The sequence below is a fragment of the Mesoplodon mirus genome (assembly GCF_964341445.2).
Source record: "Mesoplodon mirus genome assembly, chromosome: 8".
Taxonomy (NCBI): domain Eukaryota; kingdom Metazoa; phylum Chordata; class Mammalia; order Artiodactyla; family Ziphiidae; genus Mesoplodon; species Mesoplodon mirus.
This window is the reverse complement of record NC_138984.1, coordinates 30,594,785-30,618,002: the sequence shown is the minus strand read 5'-3', so window position 1 is coordinate 30,618,002 and position 23,218 is coordinate 30,594,785. Positions and strand designations below refer to the sequence as shown.

At 40.8% G+C, this 23,218-nt stretch overlaps 2 protein-coding genes across 3 annotated transcripts in view; one reads left to right on the top strand and one right to left on the bottom strand.

Annotated features, from left to right (window-relative positions):
- Positions 1 to 930: 930 nt before the first annotated feature.
- INO80D (INO80 complex subunit D) overlaps positions 931 to 23,218 on the bottom strand; it is a 71,217-nt gene continuing 48,929 nt past the window's right edge. For both annotated transcript variants that reach the window (XM_082631511.1, XM_082631512.1), the window contains exons 7-11: positions 19,062 to 19,171; positions 17,498 to 17,631; positions 9,909 to 10,126; positions 8,659 to 8,816; positions 931 to 7,418 (exon numbers count right to left, since the gene is read on the bottom strand). In XM_082631511.1, the coding sequence (XP_082487637.1) occupies positions 6,253 to 7,418; positions 8,659 to 8,816; positions 9,909 to 10,126; positions 17,498 to 17,631; positions 19,062 to 19,171 (1,786 nt within the window). In that variant the 3' untranslated portion in view covers positions 931 to 6,252. The remainder of the gene's footprint in view (positions 7,419 to 8,658; positions 8,817 to 9,908; positions 10,127 to 17,497; positions 17,632 to 19,061; positions 19,172 to 23,218) is intronic.
- On the top strand, positions 21,973 to 22,513 carry LOC309809658 (large ribosomal subunit protein uL15-like). Its single transcript, XM_082630974.1, has one exon. It carries the CDS (start codon positions 21,994 to 21,996, stop codon positions 22,438 to 22,440), a length of 447 nt encoding a protein of 148 aa, XP_082487100.1. The 5' UTR covers positions 21,973 to 21,993; the 3' UTR covers positions 22,441 to 22,513.

The window sequence follows — 23,218 nt, the reverse complement described above, 5'->3', positions numbered from 1 at the left end:
TTCTATGTTTTGAGGCCCCAGGATATCCTTTTATTTTATATATCTGCAAGGTAGCAAAGGATAGCTATACACCTTGACACGGCAGAGATCCAGTGTAAAAAGGTGCTTCACTAGTTTGTTTTGTAAAAAAAAAAAAAAAAAAAAAAAAAAAGCTCATATATAATTTTTTAGCTATTAAACACATAGGCAACATAATTCATTACACTCAATACAGCTTTAGTATAAAACTTATAATTTATGAGGTGATGTTAATAGTATAAATTAATATACCTTTTCTCTTAAAATCTACAATAAGTATTCTGAAAGCTCATTGGGGAAGGAAATTTTTAAATAAAAGTTTTAAAGCTGTGCGTGGTGGGAAAGGATTCTGTATGCTGAGGCTGAGATGAGAGCCTGAAGGAGAAGGAAAAGCGTCCCATGCAAGACACCGTGGGCTACGAACCAAATGTTTTCTCTTTCTTGCGCTCTCTTCAATGATGAGTCACCTTTAGCTTCTTTTAAAACTATTTTCTTATTTTAAAAACTGCCCTAATTTCCACAAGGAATCCCTGAGACATACTCAACACTATACAGTGAAAAGAACTATCACTGTTGAGAGGAACTGATTCAACCCTTCAGAGCAGATGAAGACACCGTCACAAGCACCAAACCTCCCATCCCTTCCACACTCCTCGGCTTGAGCCAACTGTACCTCAACAACGCAGGGTGGAGTCATTTCAGGGCAAATCAGTCTATTCCCCAAGTAAAAGCAAGGGTGGCATTTAGCTGCATTAGAGCCTTCTGCACGGCATGTTGAAAATTTTTCCAAGGGTAACTTTGGGTGCATATAGAGCTTACTTCAGTGGTCCCCAGCTTAAAAAACAAACAAAAACAAAAACCAAGTGAAAGAAGAGGATTCTATTACTCTTAGGCCAGGAGCAGTACAGAGAGAGAGAGAGAGAGAGAGAGAGGTGTGTGTGTGTGTGTGTGTGTGTGTGTGTGTGTGTGTGTGTGTGTGTGTGTGTGTGTGTGTGTGTGTGTGTGTGTGTGTGTGTGTGTGTGTGTTCGTGTTCGGTGCCGGGGGTGGGCTGTGCAATCAGGCAGAAGGGGAAACAGAAGGAAAGCTGTGCTGCCCTCCATTGCTAAGAGTGAGACAGGTTTTCTCTAATAAGACTGTTTTTGGACTGAACTTCAGATCACCAAAACCCTGCCACTCAAAAGTAGCCAAACATCCCCAAGATTTGGGAACCTGGGGTAAAAAAGAGTCATTCCAAGTTTGCTCTCTCTTTTTCTCTCCGAAATGCCATGTTTCTTTTTATTTGCTCTGTATCACAGTGCAGAGAGGAAAGCTAACAAAAAATCAGAGCTGGAGTGAAAAGAGAATTTTTCCTATTTAGAAATAAGGTTAAGTTTGACCCACAATTTTCGCATTAATGACACCGGTCATTAGGAGAGACATAATTATTCATTTACGTTTTATGTTTTCTTTCCTAACTCACTGGTTAGGAAAGAAGAAAATGCTGAACGGAGATCCAACTATGCCCTTCACTGATACCTTATTACACATCTTTTGAAAGGTGGCATTTAAAAAATGCTGCTTTAATCTACTGAACATGGATTTTGGGTCACTCCAGAATATGATATTGGAAAGCTTTATAAAGTTCAGAATATTAAGAAGTCATTACATTGTTTTACTTTTCTATAGAATGCCCATGAAAAGTCAGTTGTTTTCAATGTATTGAGAGGAAAAAAAAAAAATCTATGTTCTATTACATATATATTCCCACACCCCCACACCCCATCCTCAAGAAATATATTTCTTGTCAGGAAAAAATCCTTGGAGCGATGTAGGTGTCTGTGATGAAAGATCTGGTATGACTACATTTTCTTCCAGGGAATCCTTTAAATTGCCTCATTAAACTGCGGAGTTCTGTTGACCATTTAAAAGACCACTGTATTATTCTATATATACCAGATTAAAAACAGAATTTAATAGAATGTTAAAAGAAGGCTAAAAAGAAAAAGGATGAAGAAACTGGAAATGAGAAACCTAAACAAAATTTAAAGGAATTTCTAACCCTATAAAACTTGAACTGGTTCGCTTGGTGGTGTTAACATCCTCGTCTTCTTGAAATACCATCCACAGCAATCTTTTGAACTAACGGGAAGAAAAGGCAACGTGCCCCACACAAGCACTGCCGATGAAGCTACCACCCATCACCACCACTCCCACCATGCAGGCGCACAGGAAGGACTGCAGGCAGGTATCAGTGAATTCACAGGATGGGCGTGACCTACATAGGCTCAAATTCTAGTGCCCAATGATAAAAGCCCAATGGTAAAGGTCAATAGAAATATAAATCTCTTCATGTAAGAAGCAAATTGTACAGCTAGGGCATCTGCATGTATCACGGACACTGTTTCCTTCCAAATCAAAGAACTGTCTTTGCCTCTGTGGATTATGGTCACTGACTGAGAATGAGCTCTGATAAGGAAAAGCTTTAGTGTTAGTCACAGAAAGTCATGATTCTTAACTTGCGGTTGAGAGGTTGGGCTTATTTAAGAAATAAATCTTATAAATAACTATTTGGCAAAGATAAAGTATTAGCTTTCGTTAGCCTTAAACCGCTCAAGACAATAACTACAATTTTAAGGAAAAGAAAAAAAATTTTTTCCAACTTTATCTCCATACCTACTATTTGCTTCTCATTAAATTATACTCTTTTCATGGAAGGACACTAGACACGCCATACTGCCCGCCAACATGAAATTGCTCAGGAAGTCATTTATGAAGCAGTTCTATCTCACATGGTAGGTTACTAGAGAAAATAATCCTTTGCCATATAAGCTATGCGACGATAATTAGAAAATTTTTCCATTGCATAGTCTGTCACTTGGTGGGTTAAATGTAATTGCTATTTACTATTGCGAATTGTTAACTACATAACCTACCCAGATGTGCAAATTGCTAAGCCATTTGTACAGAAGAAAAACAATGTCTTAAGTACTTTAATTAAAATAATACTAACAATTACGCAGAGGGTGTAAAGGAGAAAAACACATCTTTCCTTCGGATGCTACAGATCACAGCCAGTGAATAGTATACATTAGAATGGAATTCAGATTCTCAGAGCACAGAATGTATCCATTAACTGCAGCAACTCTGTAAATTAAATCACATTAACACAATCTAACTGGCCTGTATAAATGGTCCCAAAGTACTGCAGAAATAGAGTGAACCTTCTTTGCCACTATTCCTCATGAGTTTAACACTAGAATGAAAGCTAGTGTCCACCTAATTAGATAGAACCTTATATAAAATTTGTTTTTGATTCCAGTATTGCCTTATTACAGAATAAGTGCTATTTTAAAAGACACTGATTTTCATATTTCTGGAGTAAAAGACACTTCATTCCTTTCTTTACATATGAATAGCGAACCTACTACTAATAGACTAGAATTGCTCCATTAGCTAAAAGAACAACATAACAGATATCTCTGGGTTCACAGATGTTCTTCTCTCTTCCAAAAAGGGACTCACAAGAAACAGCTAGAGCAAACAAATCGCAAGCTCGGATATTTGTTTTGAAGTAGACGAAACGAGAAGAAAAATTTGTTTTTTTGCTAACTCCTCAAACCTACACTGGTACTTTCTACGGGTGCCCTTTCTTCAGCTATCATCGTGGGCATCTACACAAAAATGAATTTACTCAAAGTTTTTGGTGTGAAGCTGTAACTGGCAACATTCCTGATCATTTCATGCCTCCTTAGCAGAAAGCAGAAAAGGGCTTAAAAATGCACAGAAAACAGAAAATTGCAAACAATAAAATGTGCAACTTACTGCAAACTCAGTTTTGATAACTGAAGAATTTTAAGCAGCTACCACAAGGGACAAATAGCCAGAAAAATTCAGATCAACGTCCCATGACTTGCCCTTCACTGTCAAAGAAAGGCTGATGAGAAAGTCAATGCGTATGTACCACTTTAACCTCAATAAAAAAGAAAGTCAATGGGCTGCTCTGCTACAACCTTTAATTAGTACACAATGGAGACGGAATCGAATCACTGGGAATGGACAGTTATCTCGCGATAATTATAATGGGATGTGAAGAGTTTAGCAAACTAAATGACACTTTTGAGCAGAGGTAACTACTCATAATCATTTCATTACAGTACATTAAAATTAAAAAGCTTACTAACATAGGTTCACAGGTGAAAAATATTCAAATTATCTCTTCTCACCCTTCAGAATAGAAATTTACGGTGCTACCAAATATAATTTTGCTTTGTGACATAATTTTATAATTTAGAAATTTCTCAATCTGCAAAAAAGGCAAAGCTATTAAAAAATAAATCTTCCAATCAATTATCATGATTAAAAAAAAAACTAAATATATTACAAACATATTTTTGGCCCACAAAAAGAAACTTCAATAAATACAAAATAGGGCATATAATGATTTCATACAGTCATGTGACATTTCCCCTCCATAATCTCAGGCACGTTTTATCTGCATAATGCCTGCTGATTACCATCATTCCTTTAAAAAGCAGAGAAAGAAAAGCTTTCAAAAGAAGGGACTGGTTAGAATTAGCATGGCATAAAGAGAATACATATAGGAAGTAGGAAAATACATCCAAATCTTTACCTATTGAAAAGGAATTAAGATCAAATATTCCCTGACAAATGAATTATTATATCACATCATTAATAGATATGTTCTCTCTACTCATCTTAAAATATATATATGTAAATTAGACTAGACTCAGGTATAAATAGCCAATGGTATCTCAAGGGACAGTGAAACTTCTCAGCAAAAGCAGAGTACAGATGCCTTTAAAATCTAGTTCCACCCTTGGGCGAGGGGATCGGGGGTCGGGGAGAAGGCAGGTAAAAAGAAACCTCACATATTCATTTCATAGTCACCAACTTACTAAACTATCCAATATGATTTTTAACCCTAAAGTTCTGGTACTTAAAAAAAAAAATTTCCCCAAACTTAAACCTAAATACTTAAATTATTTTAAAAGTACCAAAGGGTGGGTAAAATTTATGTCTAATTTCCATATTCTGCTTTGAAAGAAACTTTAAAATGTGTATCCTTCAGATATTACACATCACTTCACAACTGGTACATTGATTCTACAAGTGTCTTCAACATTTTACAAATCTTACCAAAGAATCACTACTGTAAACATGAAAAATTCAAAAGCAAAAGATGGATCAAGGAGTTCACAGATCCCATCTTTCCAAACCTATCTGACCTATCCTGCTTTTCACATCAAAATATTTTAATTACATCTTGCGAATATATTCCATGGAAGAGGGATTTAGAAACAAATGCATGTCTAAAAAGGCAATATAACCAACCACCAGACCTCAGAATCGCAGCAACCCTGCAGTCCCTCCAGGCAAGCTTTTCACGACATCTGCAGGGCACTGACATGAATTCAGCTTTTTGTGTTCTGGGCTAACTTAGCAGAAAAGGGTTGTGCTATTCACGCCACCAGACCACCACCCTTCTCCATTCAGGAAAGTCAGTTAACTCAGTGGGAAAGAATGACCAACCTTATCAGGGTTGTGAGATGTGGGAAAGGAGAAGAGCCTTCTACTCATTAGGAAAGAAAAAAAATAATAATAACAATGGGACAGCTGCTTCCTGCCCTGCACAAAAACACACGCGTGGGTGCACACATACACACAGGCAGTTAAAAGACTAATTTTTTTCTTTTTAATTAAACATGATCACAATTAGGAATGGAATCCTGGCCTCATGTGATGTTTAGCAGTTGGTGCTAAGTCAGAGCCTTGATCTGCCTCTACACACCACTTGCCGTCTCTTACACAGGAACTCAATGAATAGGCTCATTCCATTTAGAACCGCCTATGTAAAGACCTGGTATTAGAATGGAAAGCATTGATCTGAATACTAGGAAATAGTAAAGGGCACTGGTAATCTGAGGTATCTTTCACTTCTAGGACTTGCTGCTAAAAGTCGATTCTATCCAGTCACTGTGCTGAGCCACTAAGGAAACCATGGGGGGAGAGTGGACCTGCCAGGAGGGAATGAGCACCAGTGCGAAGGAGCACATGTGAACACTGAAGCGAGGTCCACCGTGGGGTAACTTGCTTAACTGGAAAAGGGAGTTCTCCTCTAGTCCCCATCTGTTATTTTTAAAATCTTCTTTAGGAAAAGGGGAGAGGGGTGATAAAGAGGAAAACAAGATAGAAAACACCAGGTTCCCCACCTGCCTGCAAGCACACAGATACGCTCAGTTAGGGGAGGTAAAGGGGGAAGATGCATTATTGGTACTTGTAGCTGTGGCACCTGTCACTGTGAAGCCTGTGGGAGGCGCTATTGAGCTGTGGCTGGGCTGCAGGTCCTTGGGGATGCCACTGTGAGAACTCAGCTGGTGGCCGAAGGCTGCGCTGAACTGAGGGAGTTGCTGCTTGGGAGAGGTGGAGGCCAGCAGCTCAGCAGAAGGCCCCATGCCACTGAAGCTGGTCTGCGGTAACCCCGGAAGCACGCTGGAGCTGCTGGGGGTCACGGTGGCGAAGGCAGGCTGTGTGGTCTCTGAGTTCGAAGTGGTGGGTGGCGTGGAGAGGGAAGTGGAAAGAAGATGTCCATCTGCGCCGAGAAGGTTGCTAAATGGAGAGGGATCTCCGAGGCTGACGGGGAGATTGCCCCAGTGAGTTCTGGGGTTGACGACTCCTCCAAGTGGCACCTCGAGCTGGGCTGGGAGCAAGTGCTGCGCCATGATGGGCATCTCTGCTGAAAAGGTAGCTGCCATATTATCACCAGAGTAGGATGTCGTGTGGGGAGAGGTGATATGGTCGCTGTAGGGAGACGGCACGTGCTCACTATCATAATGGCTTCCGTGGGGGGAGGAGTGTGAATGATCACTGCTGTATTGCTGTCGTGAGGTGATTAGGTCATCTGCCTTGCTCAGCAGCTGGGCAGGATGTGGCCTCTGGGAGGCATGGCTGCCGTCATGAAGTCCATGAAACTGTCCTGGGAAGGCTCTCTCCCCAAGTGCACTCTGGCTGATCAGAGTGGCAGAAGTAAGGCCAACGCTGGCTGGGGCAGAGAACTGCCCCTGGATCTGCCCTGCCAGGGGTGTAGGTGGGTTAGACAAGGTAGCAGAACGGAGCAGGTTCTCATCCAGCTCGAGACTAGAAAAATTGTCGTGTACTATACGCCCATTCAGCAGCTCCCCCAGGTCCGTGTTTACCTCTCGGCCCAAGGACTGAATTCCTGAAGCTCCAGTCCCTGTGGAGAACACCCCTATTCCTCTGTCTGACAACTCCTGGACGGGCACACCATCTGACTGGGTGAGCACCCCAATGGTACTCAGGCACTCAAGAGAAGTCACGGCCTGCAAGGCCCGCTCAAGCTCCTCGGCCTCTTCGGTGGTGGGGAGGAGGTCCCCGTTCTTGCCTGAGTAAACGAGAGCCATTAACAGTCAGCAGAGCTTTCACCGCCCCAGACCCCAAAAATCACACAGCGGAACTATTTGTAACAATATTCTATTAAGGATCAGATGGAAAGGAAGAAGTGAAATATTCAGCTGCAGGACAGGTGTGAGGGGTCGAGCTGTCCCGGAACCTGAATCACATCTTCAGTTCGTTTACAGCACTATCAAAAACCATCTGAGCGAAGTGTTTGGTGCTTAGGAGTCTAAGCATTACCAATTTAAAACCCGTGGTGACTATCTGCTTTCACGTATGTTTTTACCCGAAGTTATATCAATGTCATTAAAACGGAAAACATATCGATCACTTCAGATCTGAGACAAAAGGTTGGGCGGGAAGAGCCGCCTTTGTTCCTCGACTCTTGGGCTCTTCCAGCTGGAAGGGCGGCTGTGAAGCCTAGAACACAGAACTCACGTGCATGTCTCAGTGCAACACCAAGCACTCAGCTCACTTCACAGGTCACCTTTTGAAATGCTTCTGCGTTACTCTCTACCCTTCCCCTCTCATCCTTCTCCCATTTCTAAGTGATTTTCACAAAATGGAAGTCACGGGCCTCACTGATTTCATTTCCAATATAAAAAATCCATTGTTAGGAACTTGACTAATCACCCCCCAAATATCCAGTTTTTAAGGGTGAAAGAAACCTTCTAAGAGTATAAAAGATTTCCCCTGAAAGCACTAGAGAATTGGCGGTATTAAGTCAACTTTGTTCTGGGAAAGTGCACTTCAACTGAAGTACATGGTGGGGTATTAAAATGAGGACAAGTTCTGAAAGGTTTCAATAAACTCAAATATAAAATGTCTTTGTTCAAAAATAAACAAAGGTAGGTGCCTTCTCTGGCGGTCCAGTGGTCAGGGCTTAGGGCTTTCACTGCCGTGGGCCCACGTTCAATCCCTGGTCGGGGAACTAAGATCCCTGCGCGCTGCGCGGTGAGGCCAAAGATAATAAATAAGTAAAGGAACAAAGTTATAAACCTAGCTCTCAAACCTATTGATCCACTAAGGCTAGGGTATCAGTTTAAAAACTGTACATGCCTCACCTTCTAAAAAGAGTAAAACAGCTTTAGTGCTTTACCTTTCCTGTCTCTGGTGAAAGACGTTACACGTGAGGAGGGATACTCCAAACATATCTCAAAAAAGTTACCTCCCCCTTTAAAAAACTCATTTTAAAAACCAGTTTTCTCCAATCAAAACATTGACCATACCTTCAAAAAAATCAAAATCTTGTAAGTCATCAGGTAGCCGCGGCAGGACGTCTGAAAAGTCCTCCTGGTTCAATTCCAAGTCATGTGGAATGTCAGTGATCTCATTGGCAATGTCATCCGGCAGCTCATCAGCACTCAGCTCTGGCGTGGACGGGCTCCTGGGGAAGACGACACGATTGGCCCCGCCCCCCCCACTTGACCTCCACATCAGTGTCCCCAAGACAAGTCTGTCGATGCAAAAACGGAAAATCCTAACTCAAAATTTCTCCCTTCCTACTTTAAGAGAAGGAAATCGGAAACCAAAACGACAAAACTCGCCGTATGCAGTTACACACTTCTGCAACGCTTACCCATGTATTAAGAGAAGACAACCATTTGGAGATACTATTTTTACTGCAAATTAGAATGAATGACAATTTGGTGCACTAGTAAAATGAATTACAATTAGGTATATCAAGTGTGTCTTAGTACTTTATAGTAGAATTTAAAATCTGGTCAAAATAATAATTAAAAAAAAAAAAAAAAAGAAACAGGGCTTCCCTGGTGGAGTGCTGGTTAAAAACCCGCCTGTGCCAATGCAGGGGACACGCGCTCGAGCCCTGGTCCAGGAAGATGCCACACGCCGCAGGGCAACTAAGCCTAGGCGCCACAGCTACTGAGCCTGCGCTCTAGAGCCCGTGCTCCGCAACAAGAGAAGCCACCGCAATAAGAAGCCCGTGAACCGCGACAAAGAGTAGCCCCCACTCGCCACAACTAGAGAAAGCCCGCGTGCAGCAACAAAGACCCAACGCAGCCAAAATAAATAAATAAATAAATGAATGAATGAATGAATAAATAAATAAATTTAAAAAAATGAAACAGGTAAAACTGGGATGTTTAGCTGAAACAGAAGCCTCATTCATCTGGTCAAAATGCTTATTACCCCTGACAAAATTAATAATGCATCAGATTTCTGATGGAATATTTCTGTTGGAGCATATATGGAATTTCTGTTGAAATAGAAAAATCTGAGAGTAGTCAAGTAAATTCCCAGTATCAGCATTTGCTCTCTTGGTTATCAAAAGCTTTACTTCAGATCTAACCCCATCAGATATTTTGTAAAAAATCATATTGAAAACTACAAAGTCTAGGCTTATATACCAAATGGTTCCTTCAGCCTACTTCCAACACTAGAAAAGTAAATGAAGCCAGATGTTCTGAGAACAATCAGCACACGTAAAGCAGATGTAAACTCTGGCGCCATCACTGACCGGATGTGAGAGGCCTCCACTGGCAGTGAGACGCTGGTGGGCATGCTGAGGTTCCCCTGAGGAACTGCAGGGGGAATGGGTTTTTGGGGTCGACGAGGTCCACGCCTTCTCTTCTTCTTGTGTTTTTTGGTAAGTGCAGGAGGCTTGGTTTTTTTCCTGGGTTTCCTCTGCTGCTGGTGCTGAACTTTACGGGAGCTATCTCCTCTCAAGAAATTATCCTTTGGAATGAACAAATGGGTATTTTTAAACTGAGATTATTTGGGAAAAACCAAACAGCTATCTGAAAAAAATACTTATTATCTCTTAAAATTCTATATAGTGCCTGAAACTATGTATAACGATAATTAAATGAATAAGAAATTCATCTTAAAATGTAATTCAAATCAATTCAATATATACATAGAGCTCATCCCACACTTACAGGCATTGTCATAGGTGCTGTAGTATAAAAAATTGAATAAAATTTGATTTGTGCTCTCAAAGAACTTAGTCTCCCATGGGAAAAACATGACTACAGGATACATAAATACAGTAGAAAAAATTGGGCAATAATGATATAAACACCTTCTAAGGGTACACAAAAGGAAAATCCTTTATTTGTAGCTATGTGAGATTAAAGAATAAACAGGATTTTAAGTTGTTGGGATAAGGGGGAAGATCATTCTAAGCTAAAGGAAATGGCACAAACGGACAAAAAGGACAGCAAATACTTGGGTATGACTATCGCTCGGGAAATGATGGAGGACAAAGTATAAAAGTAACGTGTAAAGAAGTCTGGAACCAGATCCTGTATGACTCTGAATACTGTTAAGGGTTTTAAACTTTATTTTATAGGCAACGGGGAATGATTTTTGATGACAGGAGTACATGTTTTAAAAGGATTAACTATCCTGGTAGCAACGTAAAGGGATAAAGAGAAGAGGCAAGTGAGTGGAGGAAATGGTTCCAATCAGAGGGCTATTTCAACAAGTATTACAAGACTGATCAATAGCTCAGGGCAAAGTGAGCCGGACAGGAAAAGCGAGGGTCTGTTGAGAGGGAATTCTCAAGATGTGACCGATCCTTGGATGTGGTGAGGATGAGGGGAATATAAAATTCTTAAACGTGTCCAGGATTCCTAGTTGAGGTGATTGTTAGGGGGTAATGCCGTTAGTTGGGATACAGAACACAGCAGAATAAACAGCATCAGGAAAAAAGTTAAGGAATTCAGCTGGGCTCAGATAGAGTTTGAGATGTGAAGACGTCCAGGGAGGCAGGAGAAAACCGTATCTGGTGCACAGGAAGGAAGACAGGGATGGAGATGGAGACCTGGAAATCGTGACACAGTAAAAGTCCTTCAAATAATTTATAGGGACCAGGGAGACATGGTAAAGAGAGAAGACAATGGGCACATAGCTTTATAAAACTGTTGCAATTAAGTGAGGAGGCAAAGGAAGAAGAACCAGGAAGGAATAAGAAACCTGCACTACAACTAGCTTTCTTCAGCTAGTGCCCTTAAATCTGAAGACCCAGATGCACACTGCACTCTCTCTACAATCGGAAAGCATTTTACAATGACGGCATATTATTCCTGCCGTCAGCCAGGTGATGGTCATTACAGTTGGTGCTGCCTACATGTTCAAAGTTGGTCGTAGCTCTTTGTACTGTCATTGTTTGGATGAAGGTATGTGCACTGTTGGTTTTACATGCCGAGGAAAAACTGCTGTGTATGCAGAAAGGCACAAAAAGCGGCACTGGGTAAACCTGTTACTGGTGAAGCAAATATTCATTATTGAAGAACTGACCACAATCCCCCCCACCCACCTTTTTATTGCAAAGCAACAACCAAAGGAAAAAGGAAAATAATCCACAAAGTGGACAAAGCTGTGTTATAGTAGATGTATGTAGAAAATACTGCCTTTCACACACCAAGGATTAGCTGAAACCAGGAGTGCTATAGAAGATAAAAATATCTATGTCTATCTAAGACTAAAAAAGCTATTTTGGTAAGTATAAAATAAAAATTTTAAGTGATAAGGAATGCACTGTGCAACATTTTTTCCTTCTTGGTGGTATATAAAAGAATCGTGGTTTTTACGATTGATGTCACCTTTGAGTTGATGAACTCAGTAATAACTCTTATAATCAAATACATAAAAAGATCTGAAGACTAATAATTATCACTAGCATCAAACAAACTCAAAGCAAGAAAGAATAAAATTAAGCATAAATTCAGGAAATCTAAAAGATGTTTAATCCCAGACAAATACTTGAATCCAAACACCATTACAGACTCAAAATTCACAAATTTAGAAAGCAACAAAGAAGAGGCTGCTTCCCAGCCTCTGTAATTCCTTTTGGTTCAACACTTGATGTCTACTTTTTTTTATGCCCACTATGTAACTGAATAAATAGTGAATAAGCAGCTACCAGGACCCACCAGGTGCTGGTATCCATTCCAGGATTTCCCTCTAGGACCAGTGTGAATCTTGAGCAGGAGGGAGGAAGAGAGCTCTAGCCAAGAATATACAAATCCTACTGGTTCTGCTTCTAGGCTTCTGTCTTACTCTCTTAGGCTTATGCTGTGTAGCCAGGCAACATGTTTGGTAATGTGCCAGCTCCTCCACACAGAAGCGCCCATGACTGAGACCCTGCCTGGCTCTTGGTATTCCCTTACTTAGCTCCTCCAGAGAACACCTGTGTCCTAGAGGCTTTCCTAAAGCCAACTGTTCATTTACCTACACTACCTACAAACACTGTTCACTCCCAGCATTCTCACTGTCCCATTCTACTTCTATGCAGGACAATGCATTTAGTAACTTACCATCTGTTGTATGGTCTCATACCTGTTGAATACCATGTTCTGTCTGCCAGCCTGGACCTCGGGCAGCTCTAGCCTCTTCTACCAATGGCTGTCCTATCAAGTGGCTGAGTCTAGTTCAGAATCTCACCCCTCTCCCCCACAAGCCATGGGCCTGACCGATAATTTATTCAACCATTACTTATGGAGCATCTCTGTTCCAAGCACTGGGGATATAGTAGCATTGAACAAAAAATGTTCCTGGCTTTGTGAAGTTCACATTCTAGTAGGGGGATCCAGACAATAAACAAACTAATTAATAAATAATGTTAGGCAAATATAAATGTTAGGAAGAAAAATAAGGTAGAGTACGAGGATAAAAAGCAGCAGGGTAGAGGGGAGGCAGAAATGAACTGACACTTGATCAGAAACCTGAATGAAATGAAGGAGTGAGACATGGAGAATCTGGGGAAAGAACACTCCAGGAAAAGAGAAAAACAAGCAGAAAGTCCCTGAGGTGGGAGCATACTTAGAGTGTTTAAGAAAGAGCAAGACCCAATGTTGCTGGAGCTGTGGAAGTGAGGAGAGGGTATAAGACGAAGCTGGAGAGGTTGCCAGGGCCAGATCAGGAGGTGCCTCACAGGCATGGTAAGAATTTCGGGTTGGATTCTAGATGCGATGGGAAGCCACTGGAAAGTTTTGATCAGGGAACTAAAATGATGAGATGTATATTCTAAAAGGCCTGCTCTAAAGGCTACATACTGAATGATTCCATTTAGAAGACATTCTGGAAAATGTAAAATCATACGGACAGAAACAGATCAGTGGGGATAGAAAAGGGCTGACTACAAAGGGCAGGACTAGAGCCTTTTGGGGGGTGATGGAATGAATCTGTGTCTTGATTATGTATCTGTATGCATGTCAAAATTCATAGTACTGTACACGAAAAAGAGTGAACTTTACTATATGTAAATTCAAAGACAGTGGGACCCACATGCATAGTCTACCCTGGCTGATATGTGAGCAACACATCCGGGCACAGGCGGCATGGCAGGAAGAAGGGAGACTACTTAGGAGACTATTACAATAATGTAGGCAAAGATGATGGTCGCCAAGGCTAAAATGGTAGCAGCGAAGTTGGTAAAATGTGTGTGAATTCAAGATATAGTCTGAAAGCAGAGCCATGAGATTTGCACAGTTTTTATCACCCAGTGTTAGTCTCTCACTGGGGGACTGATAGAATACAAGTGTTTGCTCTACTCTTATGTAATTTTTAACTTAAAAATAGCTCAGGCTTCCCTGGTGGCGCAGTGGTTGAGAATCTGCCTGCTAATGCAGGGGACACGGGTTCGAGCCCTGGTCTGGGAGGATCCCACATGCCGCGGAGCAACTAGGCCCGTGAGCCACAACTACTGAGACTGCGCGTCTGGAGCCTGTGCTCCGCAACAAGAGAGGCCGCGATAGTGAGAGGCCCGCGCACCGCGATGAAGAGTGGCCCCTGCTTGCCACAACTAGAGAAGGCCCTCGCACAGAAACGAAGACCCAACACAGCAAAAAAAAAAAAAAAAAAAAAAAAGCTCAAACTAGGGCTTCCCTGGTGGCGCAGTGGTTGGGAGTCCGCCTGCCGATGGGGGGGACGGGACACGGGTTCGTACCTCGGTCCGGGAGGATCCCACATGCCACGGAGCGGCTGGGCCCGTGAGCCATGGAGCCTGTGCTCCACAACGGGAGAGGCCACAACGGTGAGAGGCCCTCGTACCGCAAAAAAAAAAAAAAACCAAAAACTCAAAGTAGTGTCAGATTCTACAACTGCCTTCAAAGAGAAAGCCATCTGTATCGTACTGTAGAAACTTTGCATTGAAAATAACTTTTAAAACCCTGATTAATATTATTTTATACTGTATTTTTATTTTACATTATTATATAAAATATATATTATTTTATGAATTTATAAGCAGCTCATGCAGCTCAATAACAAAAAAACAAACAACCCAATCCAAAAATGGGCAGAAGACCTAAATAGACATTTCTCCACAGAAGATATATAGACTGCCAACAAACACATAAAAGGATGCTCAACATCTTTACTCATTAGAGAAATGCAAATCAAAACTACAATGAGATATCATCTCACACCAGTCAGAATGGCCATCATCAAAAAATCTAGAAACAATAAATGCTGGAGAGGGTGTGGAAAAAAGGGAACACTCTTGCACTGCTGGTGGGAATGTGAATTGGTACAGCCACTATGGAGAACAGTATGAAGGTTCCTTAAAAAACTACAAATAGAACTACCATATGACCCAGCAATCTCACTACTGGGCATATACCCTGAGAAAACCATAATTCAAAAAGAGACATGTACCAAAATGTTCATAGCAGCCCTATTTACAATAGCCCGGAGATGGAAACAACCTAAGTGTCCATCATCGGATGAGTGGGTAAAGAAGATGTGGCACATATATACAATGGACTATTACTCAGCCATAAAAAGAAATGAAATTGAGCTATTTGTAATGAGGTGGATGGACCTAGAGTCTGTCATACAGAGTAAGTCAGAAAGAGAAAGACAAATACTGTATGCTGACACATATATATGGAATTTAAGAAAAAAAAATGTCATGAAGAACATAGGGGTAAGACAGGAATAAAGACACAGACCTACTAGAGAATGGACTTGAGGATATGGGGAGGGGGAAGGGTAAGCTGTGACAAAGTGAAAGAGCGGCATGGACATATATACACTACCAAACGTAAGGTAGATAGCTAGTGGGAAGCAGCCGCATAGCACAGGGAGATCAGCTTGGTGCTTTGTGACCACCTGGAGGGGTGGGATAGGGAGGGTGGGAGGGAGACACAAAAGGGAGGGGATATGGGAACATATGTATATGTATAACTGATTAAATCTGTTATAAAGCAAAAAAATTTAAAAATTAAAAAATTTAAAAAAATATATATATATATTATTTTATGACTAATCTTATTATACTAATTCAACCTTCTGTTTGCCTGGCTGAATCTACCTAAGTAGGAATGTTTAACCAGCTGAAAAGTATAAACTGCTTTCAATTTCTTTAGAAGCATTCACATAAAAACTGTTATACTAATCATCAACTCACTAAATCAATAAAGCAGATCCTAAAGTACAGCCTCCCTATTTAACAATATTTTCCTAGTCTTATTAGAAGTATGATGGAATGGTATAACTTTAAAACCAACATTTACAACCAGGATCATTTACTTCAGTGGTTTGAAAGCTACAGTGCCCGTATTACCAAGGGTCTGTGAAATCATCAATGAAGGTCCACAGAAGGGGTTCAAAAAACATACGGAAGTCATCATTTAACCGTGATAAAACCTCAATAAGCTAACAAAAATGTCTATATTTTAAATGTTTTAAAATTAAAATGGGAAAGTAATTATTCACTATTTGTATACGTAGTTTAGTATACAACTTTTCAAAATATATGGTCCATAAAGGAAATCTAGAAAATAAAACAGGTTCTTAGAGAAGAAGCCGGTTAACTTCATACACGGCAACTGAGGTCTAGAAAGGATTACTCATTAGTCCATGTTACACATACAGCTAGTGGCAAAGCCAGGACCACAGTGTTACACTACTAAGTCCTGTCCAATGGCCACTTGGTTACCCTGACGCATCCCTGCAAACTAAAATATGCTCATAGCAGGTAAGAGCTGTCTTTTTTTTTTTTTTTTTTTTCGGTATGCGGGCCTCTCACTGTTGTGGCCTCCCCCGTTGCGGAGCACAGGCTCCGGATGCGCAGGCCCAGCGGCCATGGCTCACGGGCCCAGCCGCTCCGCGGCATATGGGATCCTCCCAGACCGGGGCACGAACCCGTATCCCCTGCATCGGCAGGCGGACTCCCAACCACTGCGCCACCAGGGAGGCCCAAGAGCTGTCTTATTCAACTTTTTAATACATAGGTACCTAGCACAATACCTTGCAAATAGCAGAACAACTCAGTAAGTGTCTGATGGGTGAAATGCATTTATTTGAAGTGATTATATAATTCAGGTAGTTCACTAATTCAGACTTTCCTCTCCAAATTATTCTGAATTAATTAGGGCTTACGCTACCACATTAACTAAAGCAATAATTAAGTCCAATGGAATTATAATAAGGGTTGGCTTTTGGCTGAAATTTCATCAAATATCCAAGACATTCGCAGAATTATATATAAGAAAAGCAAAATCCTAGAGAAATGGAGCAAAGAAAGATCTTGGGAAATCTGCCTATGTATAAGAAAATGTATCTTGAGGAGAAGAGAAGTATAGACTAGCTATAGATAATAAACAAAAGTGACCACATCTAACTAACTACTACTTTCTAGAACAGTGTTTTTTTTTCAGTGAGGGTATAAAATTAATTCAATAGGTTATGACCAGCATTTTTTTTTTTTAGTGAAATAGAAGAGACTACAAAATATGAGGTACTAAAAGAGTATTGTTTCACAAAACTTGTTTCAGTGATTTACATACATATAGTTTGTACTAAGTCATAAAATATTTCCTACTCTGGACAGCTATCAAAACTTTGAAAGCCTCAAGCTATTATATATAGGATGGATAAACAAGTTCCTACTGTACAGCACAGGGAACTGCATTCAATATCCTGTGAAAACTATAATGAAAAGGAGTATGCATATACATATATGTATAACTGAGTCACTTTGTTGTACAGAAGAAATTAACACAACATTGTAAATCAACCATACTTCAATACAATTTAAAATATATATATATATAAACTTTGAAAGCCTCTGTTGCAGAAAATAAAATTTGAACTTACCATTTTTTTGGCATGTTCTTCACACAGAGGTGTCTGGTGTGTAATGTCAAAAACGGGCACAGAGCACTGCTGTCCATCTGCAAACTTGGCTGTGCAACTTGAGAAGAGTTGCTGAGAGCGGTTCAAAAGGATATCTGGGTTTTTTTTTTAAGTTAGGAATAAGATACACTGAAACCATTTAATTTTTCGAGTTCTACATAAAATTTTTCTTCCCTAACTTGTGCTTAGTAAGTATAAATTTTATTATCTATAAAAGCTAAAGAACCAACCCAACTACTAAGAATAGAAAAATGATAATAGTTGAACTTCTCATCTTTATTTCTCAGAATATACTTCTGAAGGAGTCTATTTTGCTAATGAGCTTCTAACATGAGTCTCCCATTGTGATTTATGGCCATTGTGATTTCTGTTATTTGGAGAAGCAGGGTCATTTCCTTCCTAACACATTGACTCCTAAAAGTTCCACTATGATGATTAAAAACAAACAAACAAAAAACTTTATTTTAAGGAAAATTTCTGCCTAAGATACTCATCAAGAATAAATATTTAAAGATATAATTACAAAAAACTTGACTATCCAAATTTGAATTTTTCATTTCACACTTCCCACACCAAACTCAAACTTATAACTTATGAAAAATTACTTTTAAATCAAAACTGTACTGTTAAAATTGGAACATCAGCTTCTTATCATCATCATTTTTAAGCATCTATACTTTTAGCCAGCCACTAACTACATTTCCATAGATTTACTTTTTATCTATTAAGGAAATACCTTTCATTTTTCCTTTATGCTTTTACAGTTAAGGCTATTTATAAAGCCTTTACTGCGTAGAAACTACTGCTGAAAAAGCTGTGAAAATACAACACCAAGAACAGAAAGGAAGGCAAAAATCAGACAGATAGCAAAGAAAAGTAATTGCAATTATATAAATTTTTAAAATGCTACTCAACTTCAAATGTTTAATAAAAGTGAAAGTAATAAGGTTTCATAACCAGTCTGAAGCTCCTTAACATAGGTTTTCCTTGAGTATATCCTGTCTTAAGATATATTCTTAAGATATATTCTTTCCTAGTCAGTGATGTTTGTTATCTTTCATCTCAAATCAGCACCATGTTCTATAAAAATAGCAAATTAATCCCATAGCAAAAAGTGTACTGTAAAACTGCATAACTTTCGTGGAAGACTAAAAACAGTTTTTGAATAATGGGATTTGACTTTCCCATCAATGAGTGTCATGGTTGCCTCATACAAACTACTAGAACCACTGGAAGGACCAGAATCCTATTAACAAAATTTATTTAAGTGACAGCCACTGGAAAAACCTACTACTTGCTGTCAACTTTGCTCATTTTGATATGATTCTTGAATACAGAGTCACAATGATATAAGCAGGAAAAAAGTATTCAGAGGACACCAAGAACATCAGAAGTAATATAAAAATTATTTTCAATTATTACAGTTATGATTTCAAAAGCCATTCATCACTTGGCCTGAGAATGAAATATATCACCCAATGAATTAGTACTTTTCAATGCACACTTGATTTAGTTAAGAGGATACGTTGGAAACAATGTCTGGTGAATGGAAGGGCTTTGTTGGTGCACTGTTCACCCTTCACGGTCCCACTGCATGCTGCTGGCTCCACCTCCTTCAACTTGGTCCGGCTTATGCTAAGGAACAAAAACCACAAAACTGATTTTTAAAAATGGTTTAAGAATCCAGGGCAATTATTTAAATAATGTTACTACTCTGTAACACCCACATTTTTAACTACCTTCATTCATTATTTAAATGCAAATATGGGGGCTTCCCTGGTGGCGCAGTGGATAAGAATCCGCCTGCCAATGCAGGGGACACGGGTTAGAGCCCTGGTCTGGGAAGATCCCACGTGCCGCAGAGCAACTAAGCCTGTGGGCCACAACAACTGAGCCTGCGAGCCACACTATTGAGCCCCCGTGCCACAACTACTGAAGCCCGTGTGCCTAGAGCCCGTGCTCCACAACAAGAGAAGCCACCGCAGTGAGAAGCCCACGCACCGCAACAAAGAGTAGCCCCCACTTGACACAACTAGAGAAAGCCCACACGCAGCAATGAAGACCCAACACAGCCATAAATAAATAAATAAATTTATTTTTAAAAATGCAAATATGGGCTCCCCTGGTGGCACAGTGGTTGAGAGTCCGCCTGCCGATGCAGGGGACACAGGTTCGTGCCCCAGTCCAGGAAGATCCCTCATGCCGCAGAGCGGCTGGGCCCGTGAGCCATGGCCACTGAGCCTGCGCGTCCAGAGCCTGTGCTCCACAACGGGAGAGGCCACAACAGTGAGAGGCCCGCGTAACGCAAAAAAAAGAATCTGCCTGCCAATGCAGGGGACTTGGGTTCGATTCCTGGTCTGGGAAGATCCCACATGCCGCAGAACAACTAAGCCCGTGTGCCACAACTACTGAGCCTGAGCTCTGGCGCCCGCAGCCACAACTACTGAGCCGGCATGCTGCAACTACTGAAGCCCAAGTGCCTAGAGCCCGTGCTCCGCAACGAGAGAAGCCACAACGATAAGAAGCCCACACACCACAACGAAGAGTAACCTCCGCTCCCTGCAACTAGAAAAAGCCCGCGCACAGCAACGTAGCCAAAAATCAATAAATTTATAAATAAATAAAATATTTAACAGCGGGACTTCCTTGGCGGTCCAGTGGTTAAGACTCCACGCTTCCACTGTAGGGGGCACGGGTTCGATTCCAGGGAACTAAGATCCTGCATGCCGTGCAGCACAGCCAAAAAATTTTTCAAGAGGGCTTCCCTGGTGGCGCAGTGGTTGAGAGTCCACCTGCCGATGCAGGGGACACGGGTTCGTGCCCCGGTCCGGGAAGACCCCACATGCCTCCGAGCGGCTGGGCCCGTGAGCCATGGCCGCTGAGCCTGCACGTCCAGAGCCTGTGCTCCGCAACGGGAGAGGCCACAACAGTGAGAGGCCCGCATATCGCAAAAAAAAAAAAAAAAAAAAAAAATTTAAAGAAATAAAATTTAAAAACAAAATAAATTAAATAAAATAAAAATAAAATATTTAATAGCAACCTTTTAAATGTCTTTTGTGGAACTAGGTCTTTGAGAACAAAAAATATTAAACACAGTGGACATTATTCAACTGACAGCTGATTTCTGCAAACCTAAAATATATGTAATGTAAAGCAGCTAGCTACTAATCACCAAGGAATGATTATGGCACACTGTCATATGATTGAGACATAACCAAATGACATCACATAAATCTGAGAACTATAATCAAGTTCATCTTGGTGTTTGTTTGTAATACTTAGTTATCATGAAATTTTCTTAAAAACATCACTAAGGGTGGTTTGGGAGATGTTCTGAAAAGGAAGCAGTCCTTTTGCCAGTTAAAAATCATAGGTATGGGCTTCCCGGGTGGCGCAGTGTTTGAGAGTCTGCCTGCCGATGCAGGAGACACGGGTTCATGCCCCGGTCCAGGAAGATCCCACATGCCACGGAGCGGCTGGGTCCATGAGCCATGGCCGCTGAGCCTGTGCGTCTGGAGCCTGTGCTCCGCAACGGGAGAGGCCACAACAGTGAGAGGCCCACATACTGCAAAAACAAAAAACAAAAAACAAAAAAACAGAAAAATAAACACCTTATGTTTAAAAAAAAAAAAAAAAATCATAGGTAGGGCTTCCCTGGTGGCGCAGTGGTTGAGAGTCCGCCTGCCGATGCAGAGAACGAGGGTTCGTGCCCCGGCCCAGGAAGATCCCATATGCCGCGGAGCGGCTGGGCCCGTGAGCCATGGCCGCTGAGCCTGCGCGTCCGGAGCCTGTGCTCCGCAACGGGAGAGGCCACAACAGTGAGAGGCCCACGTACCACAAAAAAAAAAAAATCATAGGTAAATACAGTTTCCACACAAATAGCAAATTGTCCCAAGCTCACAGTATAGTCTCTTTCATCTTTGACAGGGTCATAATAATATACGAGACCCGATATATACAATGGTCTACATCTAGATTGTTTCATGCTGGACAAAGCTCAAATTTCTACTGAAATTATACTCTTGAAAGCATTATATAATATAAATGTTAAATACCATTATTTTAAAACCTATGTCAGACTGAGTGAGTTCTTTCAATAAACAGAGAATAGACCTTCACTTGTTCAATTCTATTCATTCATTCATCAACCCTGGAGATTAAAAACAAAATATACCTTGTTCCTGCCCTCATAGAAACCACTGTCTAGCATGACGGACAGACATTAATGTAAGTATAAATTCTACAGTGAAGCAGAGTACAGAGCACAACAGCATATATATCAGGGGGACCCAACACAGTCAGTGGAATCTGGGAATGTTTCTCTGAGAAAGGCAAGTCTCTGAGTAAGTAAGAAGTAAGCTAAGAACTAAAGATGTTCTATGACAGACACTACCTCCATTACAGGGGACTGGGAGCTCTTAAGAGTGAGGGGAGCTTTTTTCGTCTTGGCCGCCGACATGCCATCCAGACTAAGGAAGACCCGGAAACTTAGGGGCCACGTGAGCCATGGCCATGGCCTCATCGGCAAACACCGGAAGCACCCGGGAGGCCGCGGTAATGCTGGTGGCATGCATCACCACAGGATCAACTTTGACAAACATCACCCAGGATACTTTGGGAAAGCTGGTATGAGGCATTACCACTTAAAGAGGAACCAGAGCTTCTGCCCAACTGTCAACCTTGATAAATTGTGGACCTTGGTCAGTGAGCAGACACGGGTAAACGCTGCCAAGAACAAGACTGGAGCTGCTCCTATCATTGACGTGGTGCGATCGGGTTACTACAAAGTTCTGGGGAAGGGAAAGCTCCCAAAGCAGCCTGCCATCGTGAAGGCCAAATTCTTCAGCAGAAGAGCTGAGGAGAAGATTAAGGGTGTCGGTGGGGCTTGTGTCCTGGTAGCTTGAAGCCACATGGTGGGAGATTCATTAAATGATAACAAGTGCTTTTCAAAAAAAAAAAAAAGAGTGAGGGGAAATACTGCAGGCTGCAACCACTATGGAGGTATATTAGATATACATACACAGTTTCAAACAACTTAAATATGCCAAGAAGCAGAAAAATCTTAAGGGCATAGTATTTTTTGAGATACTCAACTGAAAAACCGGGTTTTTTTTTTTACAGCAAATATAATGAAAACCAAATTAAACAAAATGAAATTTCAAAAATTATATAGCTATGTAAGGAATATGATCAATAGCTACAAAGCAAAGGTTAATTTTTAGTTTTCTGCTTGTTTTAAACTCTTTTTTCCTCAAATGACTCATGCATGATCACTATAGAAAAATTAAAATACACAGACTACAATTTTTTTTTAACTTTATCATAATCCCACCACTAGAGGTAACCGCTGGTAACATTTAGGTATATAAACCCCGAAACGTTTTATCTATATAATGTTTATTTGTGCATGTGCGCACGTGCACACACACACAGAAAAAGACTAGAAGGAGATAGAATCAAAATGTTCACAGTGCTTGGTCTGTTTTGTGAATGGTGATATTATGGTGATTTTCTGCCTTTTTCTATATTTTGCAAATTTTCACAATAAGCAAGTATCTTCTTATAAACAGAAGGGATTCCCCTCCCCCAAAGAAATCCAATGTAATAAAACATTTTGAATACATGATATATGGGATTATGTAGATATTAACAGAAAATACAATGGAAAGAAAATTTTAAAAT